General features: G+C 39.1%; 1 protein-coding gene across 1 annotated transcript in view; it reads left to right on the top strand.

The window, feature by feature from the left end:
- The first annotated feature begins 4,643 nt into the window (after nt 1-4,643).
- LOC132098747 (serine/threonine-protein kinase WNK1-like) overlaps nt 4,644-14,358 on the top strand; it is an 87,545-nt gene continuing 77,830 nt past the window's right edge. Inside the window, exons 1-2 of the mRNA XM_059504902.1 lie at nt 4,644-5,497; nt 6,271-7,475. Coding sequence (XP_059360885.1) covers nt 6,750-7,475 — 726 coding nt within the window. The 5' untranslated portion in view covers nt 4,644-5,497; nt 6,271-6,749. The remainder of the gene's footprint in view (nt 5,498-6,270; nt 7,476-14,358) is intronic.

The following is a 14,358-nucleotide window of genomic DNA, read 5'->3' as shown; positions in this document are numbered from 1 at the left end:
AAAGTGGGAAAGTTGGTAAAGCTTTTGAAGAAATTCATGGCACACAGTGAGGAAAGCCATCCAGACAAACAAGTGTTTTATTCATCCTTTTTTTTCGGCCCACTCCAACCCACTAGACTGGGTCATAACAAAACTGAGCACTCCTTTGTAAACAGTAAACCAGTCAAATATGGTATATATCCAATCACAGTCTGCAAATAGAAGAAGAAAGACTAGATTTGATCTGTTTGTTGTTCAAGTGCCCAGGAGGTATAATTAATCCCCCCATCTAGTAAAAGGCTTCATTCATAGCTCATTCACCCACCTTACACTTAAAATGTAACATTGTGATATTTTTAAGAAGGTGTGGCCAATATGTGGTACTTTGGTTAATATAACGCACACAAAAAGACTGAATTGGGAACACAGGTAAACAGTGATAACTTTGGTGATGACTCTAATGTTTTCAGAGTTAAAATACATTCTGCAAACCTAGTTTAACATGCAGAGACTACTTTAAGTAAGTCAGCTGTACCGTAGGCTGATTTTCCCAAAAAGTGCAAACACTGACTATTTCAGTATGGCTCTATTTGTTTGAGCGGTCCAACATGACAACTTCTGGCTCAACCAATGGCATTATGCGGCAGTTGTGGCCTAATGTTTAGAGAGTCAGACTTGTAACCTGAAGACTCTATTTTTTTTAAACCAATATCTCCTGGTAACAGTAAATATCTTACGTCATACAAAAATATAAGCTGAAATCTTATCTAGGACCTTGATAGCTACTTTTAGCTATATCAGAGAGCTTAGAATATTTTTTCTAGTATAGGAGGGTGGGACTGGCTCTCCACAAAGACAAAGTCTGACTCAGTAAACCTAAACTTCTGGCTATGAAAATCAACTATGAAAATCAGTGTTGTAATGCTGCAGACTTTTAGGTGTGACCACATATTGTGTGATTAAAACACACAATATTATGCATATTATATTTCTAGCCATCATATACAATCCAGCAAGTGTTATGAGACACTTTCATCTGACTATGTGGCCCTGGGATGCTCCCACATTTTAGATAACACAGAGCATTTGGATAAAGCATGTCCCGTATTAAACCATGAAATGGATATTTTCATTCAAGACGGTAGTGACCTGCTTGTTTTCTTTTTTGCAATTATCCAAGCGAGGCACATAACGTCCCATTATGCAGTCACAATAATGATTTGAGTCACAAAGACACAATGGAGAATAATAATTGCTGTAATCACAGACACAGAGAGCACTGGCTAAAGAAAAGCATCAAGCGAATCAGATACATCTGAAAGGTAAAGGCCTAGAGCTGAAGAACAGCCTGCATTAAGGATGTGAGTTGACAGAGGGTTCTTTCGGTTGCACTGTTAAACAAGCCTGTGTTTGCTAAAGTGCTGAGCCTCACTAAGAAATAAAGAGCAAGAAGGGGCCAAAGAAGACAACGTCTTGTGAAAAGATGATAGATTTATGTAAAAATTAAAAAAAAAAAATGTTTTAAATAGCAATGCTTCCTCTAGTGAAAAAGATCCAGGTCCATCCACCAACAAATTTGTTTAGAATTGTTTTGGACTGTTCTGGCTTGTAGAAATGGTGCTTGATCTGTGCATATTTTTCTTCTTTTTTTCACTGGAGAAAGCAATCCTATAGAGGACTCATACTCTTTCAAACACACAGCTTTTAACTTCACAAGATGAAAATTTATGGACTGGAGTGGTGTGGATTACTTATGAATTATTGTGATGTTTTTTTTCCAGCTGTTTGGGCTCTCATTCTGATGGCACCCATTCACTACAAAGAATCCATTGTTGAGCAAGTGATGTTATGCTCCAAATCAGTTCTGATGAAGGATCAAACTCATCTACATCTAACTGGATGGCCTGAGGGTGAGAACATTTTCAGCAAATTTTCGGTTTTGAGCGAACTATTCCTTTTAGCTTTGAAGAACCCAACAGTAGCACATTTGCTCTCTTAGACTGTTCCCACAGTGACAGTGTGTGCTGGTTACTCACTCGCTTCTCTCCTACGAGACACAATGAGGCAGTAGCAGCTACAGTCACTGACACAGTCCATGGACTGCGTGCCATAGCAGCTGTAATAGTGGTGGACACGTGGCATTTGTGGTTCTTTGTGCTCTGAGTGCCCAAAACATCTCTGCATGTAAGCTCAAACACTGAGCCACAGCAGATGACCACTTTGAGGCTTAAAAATAGACTGAATTAAAATTAACTTCTATCCATGTTAGAATCTAGTCCAACTGGCCTTACTCTGTCTGTGTGTGAGCTAATGTGCTGTGCATAACCTAGAACCATTCAAAGGTTTGGAGTTGGTAAGATACATTAATGTTTATGAAAGAAGCCTCTCATGTTCACCAAGGCTGTATTTATTTGATAAAAAAGCAGATTCAAGACATTGCCCTTTAGTTAATGAAGAACATTGATTTTAGTGGGTTTGTTTTCCTGTAAAGACATTAGGCTCCACCCAGCCACTGAACTCTGGAATGGGTCCTGTACATTGTGTACGCTCTTCTCTATACCATCAAGCAGGACTTGTTTTAGAAGTTTGAATAAAAACAGAAATGTGACAGATCACCTCACTCTGAAACCTGTTCTGAACTGGAATGTTGCCTAAATACTAAGCTTTACTGTTTTATGTTAGATTCCCAAGTTCATTTGTCTTCTGACCAAGTTATGTATTGCATAAGTTAACTGAAACACCAAAATCAAGTCACATTTAGATTTTTTCTTCTTCTTTCTTTTTTTTTGCACACTCATAGGTGAAAAAACAGTGGGGCAAATTTTTTTGTTTGTTTCCTGGTACAAGAGCTTGAATTTGAATGAAGTGGATCTGCATATTCTTAAAATTATATACTGTATGTCACCTGACTTTGCATACAAGTGGGTTGAAAGTTTAGCATGCGTGGACATCCAGTGGTTCTTTACAATGGAATGTTAAACTTTCCAGCAGGCATTTGACATGGTGACTTTAAGATAACCCTCCTTACACTCATTTAGATTAGCTTGTGCATTGTTTCAATCTCAGAGCAAATATTTACCTTCCGAAGTGTTGCAGTTATCTTAAAGACCAGCCTAAATGCAATATCCCAGCGATGCACAGTGAGGGGACTCGCAAATGTTTAAAAAAAATATATAAAAATAATATTTGTCATAATGAATAACCAAATTATGTGTATGTATACAAAAAAAAAAATACCAGTTTTTCTCAATCACTCATTACCACCCCCTGGTGGATAAACTAATGTACTGATCTACTTATTGGTTGAAGGATTTTTTTTTTTAAATCTACAGTACATAACACAAAATATACATCCTCATTGTCAGTCTTTATTTTGTTATTCCCCTAATAGAATTTTCACACTTACTTGACACATTCTGTTTGCACGAATTAATTAGTCAAATAGTGAGAGGTTTGTAAATGTATGTTAATGCAGTCTTCTTACCAGTGTTATTCTTAACAGTGTGAAATTTCCACATGCTCTCAATTGACCTGTGTGTCAACAGAACTCAATCACTGCCTTCATTTGGGCAGGGGAACAATGTGTACCCATCCCAAAGTCAATGCATCCAAAACAAACAGCTTCTCAGGGTGCAATCAAAGACACATACCGTGACCTCAACACCTTACCGTCTAACGTCTTATGTGGCCTCTTTGGACCCCACAGGTGGTTTTATGTAGCAGTGGGGCCTCCATAGAAAATGATGTTAAGAAAGATTCTACTAGTGTGTGCCATCTGGAGAGGAAGAGAACTGAAAAAAAGAAAAACAAATGTCTAGTGTTATAAGGGGCTCTGAGAAAACAATATGGCCACAGAAAATAAAAGAGAGAAAAAAAGAGAAAAAAGAGCAAAGAAAACAGTAAAGTTTCCTTTATTTGAATTCACAATGGTGATAACAATTTTTGCAAAATGAAAAATCAACATAATTTGTATTTGCCATTTCATACATTGTTAATAATATTTTATTAATATATAATATATATTAATATATAAAACTGAATGTGTAATGTTTTGCAAAATAATAAAGTGAAATGCATAACAAACCGAGGAGATATGCTTAATATATGAATGCAAACTGCATAATTAAATTTGTAAAAATCATTAAAAAAAATTTATAGCAAAATTACAATTTAAATTTTGCTTACCATATGCTTCCTCATTCTTCCTTTTTAATAAAGCACCGAGCACTTACAGCAAACAAGCTATTTTGGTTTTCGCTTTCATCGTTTGACATCTTTAACATTTTCAATTTACTTCATGATTCATAACGCTTATTAATTTCAAATATCCTTCGAGATCTGCATGCACTTTTTCTGAAGGACTGTTAACTGTTTCATACTTCATTATTTAATGCCCATCATCTGTAATAAAATTCACAGAAAAAAAAAGGATTTTTGTTGCATAGAACGTGCTGGAATTTGAAAAGCTCTCTTTATTTATACAGTTAAAGTACATGTGCCAGAAGTTGAAGTTTAACGGCCTGATTGCTTGCAGATTTACTGTTAATTAGCCACATGGAAGAAGAGCCAGAATTCCATGCCAGGGAAAACAAGATATATTGGCATCTCTGCTGTGGTCCAACTTGAAGCATAAAAGAGTGTGCCGCTGGCATGCATTACACAACATCGCCTATCAAAAAAAAAGATCAGGATACACTGACACTAAGAATGTCAGCTTTTAAAATAAAAATAAAAATTAGCATCGCAACCAAAGTTGAAGTGAGGAAAACTGCATTCACGAGGAAGGTAATCAACTTTTGCATTGCACTGCATATTTGTAAATAAACCCAGGGCGGAAACAGCGACATCTTCAGGCCGTTCTAAGACCCTGCAGGCTGGCGTCTCTGCTGTCAGTATTCAGTGGGAGGGTACGTTAGACAGCAGCAGCCTCGGAGCTAAAACCAACGTGACAGACCGAAGTCTCAATAACACCACCCGAACCGACAGCAGCAGTTCCAGAGAAACCTTAACACTGCATATGAAGACCAACAGTTGTCATTTGTCGACTGCTGCGTAAGGATAACGATTCAGTCGTCTCGACAGCAGCGAACGCGAACCGCAGTAACGTTAGATGTTGTTTGTTGCATTGTTCACGTGAAAGGAAGAAAATCGCTGGTTTACAGCGGATCCGCGTGCAGTCGACCGGAACCGGACTCGGTTGTTGATTTGTCATAATGTTTTATCACGGGATACATCGTTACGCTGGATACCGAATGTATTAGACTCATTGCATCACGCTGGATTCAGCAGCTCCGTGTTAAACTTGGCCTGTAACGTTAGAGCAAACAGCGCGATGAACGTGAAGCGGGGCTAAATTCATGGAATTTATATTTTCTCACCATTCGGTTCTCTAGCCGTGATTCTTTTGGTGTTTACAACTATTCGGCGATTCCCTCTATTAAATTATTCGCTCGGTCAACATAAGCAACTGCAGCTGTCGCTTTGTCTACATCAGAGAGGAGTGATGACGATACGAAAGGTAATCGCTGGCCAGCCTCATTTTTTTCATTGTATACCTGGTTATAAACCTCAGATTGTTTATTATGGGTTGACAGGAATATAATATTAAATGACCAATTGCATAGTATAGGCTGGTATATCGTATTTTGCTTCTCTGTTCGTACGCGCTTCCTGTTCAAAAAACGCGATTAAAGCGCGCGGGGAGATTTTAAGAACGAGCTCGAGACCCGAAGAACCAACGTTCGTCGTTACTTGACAACTTTTTTTAAAGCATCGCTGGTAACTTTTAATCATTTAAATCCGTCAGAAATGCAAAATACGCCAGAAATTGATTGGGTTTTGTGGTTGTCTTTGCTGGAGAATTGCACAAAAAAAAATATCTCCCCAAATCTCAGCTGGCCACCCCACGTAACCAGGGCGACCCGTCTCCATTTTGAGGCACAACATTTTATTACTGTTCTTCTTATTATTATTATTGTTATTATATGTATACGATTGAAACTGAACACCTGGAGAAATCCCAGCAGTCACACGCACGGAAAACCGAAGTTAGCTAAAGGTTTCGAAGTTGAAGTAGTTAACCTTTCGCTCCTTTGAACGTAATACTGAAAATTTCGTGTTGTTTATAAGTGTCTTTAGTTGAAACGTAGGTTTATATTGATTATTTCTAAGTTAAGTGATGCTGATATAATAATTTTTAAAATGCTTATTCAAATGGAGAACTGCTTTTAATGCTTTTGAATCAATAAACTTGAGTGTGCATTTAATATGTTCTTTATATGTCTCTTGTAGTAAATCTGGAGCTGGTTTTGGGGTTTTGGAGCCAGGTCTCCTGTACTCTGAAGGTCTGAAGAATATCAAGGCTCTTGCCCTTTTCCCTCTTGCGGTCCCTTATGCCCAATGACGGCTGTCTCTGGGTCACTGCAGGATGGATGAAGTGGATTTGACAGTTTTTGTCTGTCACCATCAGTGCTTGCCCCTCAGTGACTGTGTCTTGTTCTTTTACGTTTATAAAAGAACACCTCCTCTCTTGGGCTCTGGCCCCTTACACTGTAAGAGTAACTGTTAGTAAGGAATACCCCACGGAGGGGGCCTTCCAGCAAACTCTGTGGTTCACGTGAGCTTTTATTACTTTTTTTTTCTCCATAGGCTTTTTGTGCCACAGTAAAAAGCAGAAAGAGGAAATTTACTCAAAAAGTCAAGGTTTACATTTGAGTTTTTTTTTTTTAATAATAATTTATTTATAAATATATATTTTTTTTCCTGGAGAGATGTCGTCAGAAAATCCCGACAAGGTGGTGACCTTCTTGGCCCCTCCACCTTCAAACAATGTGAATGGCTCCGGTTCGGACTCGCTGGTGGGTGAGAAGCTAGACACGGAGGTCAGAAAACGACGCCACACCATGGATAAAGATCTGAAGACAGCCGAGCACAGATTTTTTAGGCGTAGTGTCATCTGTGACTCCAATGTCACAGCCCTCGACTTGCCCAGCAAAGCATGCATCCTAACCTCGCCTCCGGACTGTGAGCAGTTTGTTGTGCCTGTAGTGCTGGGATTGGTCCCTGACATTACCATTGATACCCAAGAAGGTGTTTCGGGTGAAGAACATGCAGAGGATGGACGAGTTGCGGGGGTTGATGGGATTGTGGAGGTACAGTTCCCATCTGTGCAGGATGTGGGTGTGAGGCAGATCGAGACCCTTGGGATGGTGGAAACGGAGCTCAGCGATGTGGGTGACAAGGAGCAGGAGAGTGGAGTAGCAGACAAACGTGAAGAGGAGGAGAAAGGGGTGGCGAAGGCCCGTGCTGAAGCTGAGCAGAGGGAGGCTGAGAAAAAGGTTCAGGAGGACGAAGAAGTGGAGACCAAAGCTGTGGGCACCTCGCCTGATGGGCGTTTCCTCAAATTTGACATCGAGATTGGACGCGGCTCGTTCAAAACCGTCTACAAGGGTTTGGACACGGAGACAACGGTGGAAGTAGCGTGGTGTGAACTTCAGGTAAGAAGCTACCATGTTCTCAACCTCTGCAACAATGTTCAGTCTTCATAAATGACAGATGTCTTTGTTGTTTGGTGGGTGACCAAAGGCTTGAAAATGCTCCTGTGAAACACAACAGTAAGTTTGATTCAAAAAAGAGTGCCATACTTACAACAGGAAGTTATGTTGGTGTAACTTGTTTATGCAGCTTTGTGGTCATGGCTCTTATGGTGCCCATACAGGATGTGGGTGAAGAACAGCTTTGGTGAAGTTTCAGTTTAGGCCCAAAACATAGTCCTACTATATATAGGTGATCCTGTCATGGATGGTCTTGTTGTACATGCTTATTCAGACAGTTAGATGTAAATATACCGACATGTTAATCAGCTGAGTCAGCAAAGTTCTCTTTAAACTGTTGCTCTTTAAAGTGGTTGACCTGAAAGACAAAATGAAGATATTTTTACACTTATACATCCTATAGCATCCGCTTGCAGCAATGCTGAGAATGCAAAGCACAATTGTATTGTCATAAGAATTCCTGATAAAGTCAAATTTGCATATCTGGAAGTGTTTACATTCATATTTTTCTTGAATGCGTATGTTCGCTTGATTTATGTTGTTCATTGTTGCATTTAGGGCTGCAACTAACGATTATTTTGATAATCGATTAATCTGTTGATTATTTTTACGATTAATCGGTTTATGTACTTATATTTTAGTTTTTTCCATTTTTTCCCCAAGTAAATTATTAATAAATGGTCTTTATCCTTCAGCATAGATTTTTAAGAGATTTTAACCATTTTGCACTGTCATATCCTAATCAAAAATATACCTGGAGTTGTTTTATTGTATTAGTAATCCTTTGTCGAACTCTTCTGCAATCAGAACACTGACCCATACTCTAGCAAATTTCACAAGGAGATTTCAAATAATGTTTTCACCATGGCAGTCCTTAGAGCTCCTAAAATAGTTTAACATCCTGAACAAAGCTTATTAAGGAATCTTTCAGAACATATTTTCATGAAGAATAAGGATAAAACAGAATAAAATTGCAGTGCATTGTATTTTATTATTTACTGGGAAACAGCTTTATAGCTTTTGCTGTGAAATTGTAAACAATCCTTCGAATAAAGTGCCAGTGGCATGAAACCTGAATGGAACTCACAATTTAAAGTAAAATCCATCAGAAGGTTGTCCAGAAAAAAAAATTGGACAGTCACACACAAAAAACCTGCTGTGTGAAAAAGAGCAGTGAATACTTAGAAAAAAAGTGCATTTCAAATATCTTTAAACATTTACCTCTCTCATTCAGTCATAATTATGCTGCACGACTGAATTTTGAACTGGTAAACTACAAACTGATCACAGAACATGTTTGTAAAGCTTTAAATGTTAACTGTTAAAAAGCAATGTTATCAGCTTTTACGACTAAACATTTGCAAACAACATTGTACTGGAGAATCTGCACAAATAAAAGTCTTAGGGGCCGTTCACATATCGTGCCTAAAAACGCGTGGAAAACGCTAGGCGCGCCTCTTTCTCCTTCTTTCCAAAGCACTCGGGCAGAAGCGCCCCTGAGGCGTCTGCCTTTGCTAAGCAACCATGACGTGCTCTCTCCTTGAAGACGCGGAAATTTCAGCAAAGGATAAATGGATTTGCAGCTCAAAAAATCGCTTGCAGTAGCTCTGCTACTAAATTTATTTCAAAATGGAAATCCATATACAACTATGATCAGCTGTTCCTTTCATCTTGACTGAGCTTTTAACGTTGTTACGGGAAAGGATGAAGCTGATTGGTTAGTTCTTGTCACATGACCCGCGATGCGCTTGCAGCATTCTGAAAAGTTGAGATGTTTTTAACTCGATGCGGTGCGGGGTTGGAAATAACGAACTTGAGCACGCAAAAGACGCGATATGTGAATGTCCCCTTAAACAGTTCAGTAGTACAGAGTTTACAGGTTACTCTTCTTTTTTGAAGGCTCAAAGTAAAGTACTCCCAGTCTCCCACATCCCGCTAAATGCTGCAGAGACGCTGTTCGGGAAGCACGTGACATAAAACGAGGCCAGCTATTGGCTATTCGCTACTTCTCCTGCTGTACTGGCTGAGTAAAACCTCCGGTGGCTCATTACTGCCACACTTTGGTCACCGCAGATTTGAAATATGCACGAAATGAGCCGCTTACGGCAAATAAACGTTATTTAGCAACGAATCGATGACTAAATTATTTGACAACTATTTTAATAATCGATTTTTATCGATTAAATCGATTCGTTGTTTCAGCTCTAGTTGCATTCAAAAATGTGTCAGGCTTCAAATTTAAAACGTGAACTTGTTGCATTTTCAGCAATGCCACTGTAGTTAACGTCTATGTGTTAACAATAACTTACCTAAGTAATTAATTTTTTTTAATAGATTTTACTATAAGTTCAACATGACAGAGCTATTTTAGTTTCATACCATAAGCTGAGTTATATTTGGCCAGAATTGTCGTCGTCTTCTCTTAAAAACACTAACAAATTGGGTCTTGGCAAATTAAACTCAGTTGTATCTCATTACATACTGTACACTCAAGTGTTTTCTCTAAATATCACAAGACACTCTGTGTTTGTCCTTGCATCTGGTTTCTACTCAGAATGGGCCTTTCGTGGAGCAAGTATAACTGCACACAGATAAACATGGATTGTTTTTAGTTGTCTGGTGAAGGTCCATGTGCACAAACTGAACCGTTATACACACAGGTCAGACTGATGTCAGACTATTAGTAATTCCTCCCAAGAGCTCATAGATTTAAACCATTACATAAACATGTCAGAGCACATACTGATGAAAGTGTGCAAAATATGCACTGCGGGCGGGGTGGAAGTCAGTGATGTCATGTTGATGCTGCCAGGATGAGGGGATTGAACCGATGTGCACTGTTGAAAGCAAAGTAGCATTATGAAGTGTGGACACTTGCTAAAAGGGGGATTTGCCCTACATTTCAAGATAGATCAAGGGTCAGAGGGCAAGCGAGAGCAGAGATCTGTCCAATGGAAACCTCCTGATTTCTTTGACCAAGGGAGGGCGCAGAAAGAGAATAAGGGGAGAGCAATGCTAGGACATCAGGGAGGGTTGCTTTGTGTCCGCCCCCACTCTCTCGCTCTCTTTTTCACTCTCTCTCTTTCATTTTCAGGATGCTTTTGTAGTTGCAAAGTATTTGAAGTCTTACCGGACATCAGCAAAAGAGACTTTTCTTGGATGCAGAAGAGGAAAGAAGATTATCTAGTCAACTTTGTTAATGATACATCTAAACTGCTTTATTTCCCAGAGCTGATTCATCTGCAGAGCTTGTTTTTTTTCTCACGTTTGAGGTCACTTGGGAATTAGTTTCTTTCTTTGGATTGACTCAAACGTTTCTTCCTATTTGTCTGAAATTCTAATGTTCTCCAGTTCTTCCATTAGGATGCAATTATTACATATTTAGTAGCAATTTAGTTAAACTATTGTGCCATCAGTTGTTTGAATAATGGTTTTTGTTACCCAGCATGCACCAGTAAATCCTTATCACTCTGAATATGTTTATTGGATTAAATATGGGTCTCTCTTGTCCTCATAGCCTTGGTATGTGTTGAATCATAGATGAGCCAGTAGGATGGCAAAGGCCGGCATTCCCCCCAATTCATTCCTCATGGATTCAGGGAGAAGCAAGCAAGGGCTCTCCTAATGGGAGCCGAGGCATCCCTTTATGCTTTTGTTTTTCTATTCAGCCAAATTACAATAGTAAAGACACAAAAGGGGGAGCAAGAGCTAAATGCACTGTGAAGATTTCAGTCCCCCCTCTTTTTCTTTTTCACTTCGTTCCCATCTATCGCTCTGACAAATTTTTTTCCTAAAATGCCAAATAGTTACAGAGCTGAAACAAAGCACGGTGCAGACATAACATTTTGGATTTAATGTTAGTCTTCACTTAGCAAGCACCGCACAGAATAACTCCTACTTGGTTAACAAACCCCTGATATTAAACAAACCTAATTATTTAACACTGGTGTCGTATATGCGCAGCACAGTTTATGCTTCAAACATTGATGATACTTAAATTGTGTGTCCAGCTGAAGAGAGATGTGGTATTTCTTTAAGTGTTTTGGCTTATGAATTTCAGAGTATAAAACTGGTTAAAAGCAACTGCCCAATATCCCAGTGAGGTTTATACGGCAAATATCACTCACAATTTCTTCTTTCTGGTTTTTGTTAATTTTCCCTTAATTATTTATTATTATTAACTTTTTTTTTTTTTTTTGGTAAAAATGTTGAAGTTGTGTGTAATTCTAATGTGATTTCAGTGCCCTAATGGTGTGTAAACTGTTCCACTTCTCCACAGATCACACACTCTTTTCTTCATGAGCTTTTCCAGAAGACGAGAGGGATGGAAACCACTTGCAATCAGTTGTCTAAACACATGCGCGCACACACACACACACACACAGGGTCCATACATTGACTCGCTTCACAAATGTATACTCTAATCCAGATGCAATTTATTGACTGAGGTTTTGACCCTAAACTATTTAAAGCCTTGCGGCTTTCACGCCATCAGCCTTATCACCACATGCTAGCCGTGAGATAGCATAGTGCAGGAATTTGTGCAGGAGGTGCCTTAACTCTGGGTCGGTTTAAAAGAGACGTGCCCCAGAGAGAATGTCATCATCTGTGAATAATGCAGAGGATGTTAGAGGAACAGTTGAGGAAGAAATCCAATCGCATGGATCCCAGCCATAGCCGTTTCCCTTTTCATTGTTGAAATCCTTTTTTTTTTTTTTTTTTTTCAAAAGGAGTGAGAAAGACAAAGCCATGAGCAATGCTTCCTTCATTTGCAAGCACTGATCTCCTTTCTCATTTATAGTACTGACCCGTGTGTATGTGTATTTATCCATTGTGTCTTACACAGGCTGGAAGGAAAAAAGATGTCATCGCAAATGGAAATATACAGAGGGCTTTGCCATTGTGAGATGCTTGCATTCTTTAAACTTTTGAATGCATACTGATTATATGTTAATGTCTGTGATGTCAGTATCATGACATTTGTTGAATTACCTGTTTTTGCAACTTTTTGCCTGCATATTAACTCTTTAAAGGACCAGATTCACTCTAAATAGGTAACATAAAGCAGGTTGTACTCCTTCTAGAAGAATGCGTAATCTCATGCTGCTGCTTGTCTGTCTCTGACATGGAGTTTTTTTTTTGCCTGCTGAAGCTTGTTGGAGCTCTCTCCCTCAACATTGTGCTCATCTCCTCTTTGAGATCCTGATCTATAGCATGTGGTATGGAACAGTGTAATTCAAGTATCAAGACTTGTGAGGGAAATCTGATTTGATCTCTTGCAGTCTTTCTTTCTCACCATTGTCTCTCTCTATGGTTTTGTACGTAGTGTAAGTGTGTTAAAGGTCACAATGGGAGGGCAGTAAATTCCTCACATTTCACTGCTCACCTCAGCCCTAACTGCCCCTCATTTTATTCAGTAAGCCTCTTAAGATGCTGTTTACACACTTACACACACACATACATAAAGAGTGCTTTTACCATTCAGTCTCGCCCTTGATTCACCCTACTGACCCCATTTGTTCTTGTTTGTTTTGAGTTGTGCTTCATCATCATTAAATGGACATATTTCTAATAGGGCTGCTAATCAGTAAAAATGTTTAGTCCAGTTATGTGCATAATAAGCTGATAAGCTAATCAAATTCATTGCAGTTATTATCATTGATTCTGTGATTGATTCTGACTGTTCCAAAGGCTCTGGGTTCAGTTTTTCATTCTTTTTAAAAGGACCCAATGAAGTAGCATACCCTAAATTTGAAAGCATGTTAACCTTGTATCCTGTATGATGAGCATCTTAGAGGCTCTTTTGAAGTGGCTTTTTGCAGAGTGGGCTGGTTGGTCCCGCAACTCCTCCCAGATATCAGTGGCTGTTTCGCGTTTGCATTCTCTGGATTCTTGTGGCAGGACGTCAGCTTTAAAAGAGGACAAAAACTTTAAAGAGGGGGTCATTCGATTGAATGAGTGTCTCTCTAGTATCGTCTACCTCCCTTAACCACAAACCAAGCTGAAAGCTCAGAATAGCAGTCCAGATGCAATATATTTTGGATTTGGATGAGTAGGAGAGTTTGATAAATATAAGAAGTAGGTGGCTTTTTCAGAAGTGCTTGGCTGAAATGGTTAACAAAAAGTCCTGGTGATCTTTTAGTACAGTGTAAAATAGACGTGTGAAATTGAACTTGCATAGCTTAAAGCATTTGCATTCACATATTTCTGTAAAGTAAGTTTTGGGCCAATTCTCTCTCATTAATTAAGAGCTCAGATTTAGGAAGTGTTTAGATCAATTTCATGTGGAGATCATTGTGCAATTTGTTTGTAAAAAATAAAGCAAGTCCGGATATGTGGCAGACCTGGCTATATCTGATTTTCTTCTTTCATCAGACCAATGTGCGTGCATAACATGCTAGCTTTCCCAAGAAAGTCTGGAATTTACTGAAACTGCTGCCCCCCCACCCCTGATTTTTTCAAATCTCATTACAGGTATGTGATAGTGTTCCACTCAGTCCGTAGGAATGCGTCTTGTTTAATTGGAGCTGCGGCAGGCTGTTTCTGCTAAATGTCAGGGATATGTTAGCACTGTCACACTCATATAAATGCAGTGCTAGAGGTGTAGCCTGAGCTGTATCAACAAGAGCTGATGTTTATTGGGTTGTCAGGGTCTGTTACGTCATTCCAAGGCTGTGTTAAACCCCCTGTTGTGGGTGCAAAACTGTTGGAGGTTAACTTAATTTAGGATGTTCAGGCAAAATTTAGCTCATCCTCTGCAGTAGTACACATCATTCTGGACACCTCTCAGTGACCCTAAAGCAGGTTGCAGAAATACTTGCAAAAT

The sequence above is a fragment of the Carassius carassius genome, chromosome 22 (genome assembly GCF_963082965.1).
Source record: "Carassius carassius chromosome 22, fCarCar2.1, whole genome shotgun sequence".
Lineage (NCBI taxonomy): Eukaryota > Metazoa > Chordata > Actinopteri > Cypriniformes > Cyprinidae > Carassius > Carassius carassius.
This window is presented reverse-complemented; position numbering and strand designations above follow the sequence as displayed.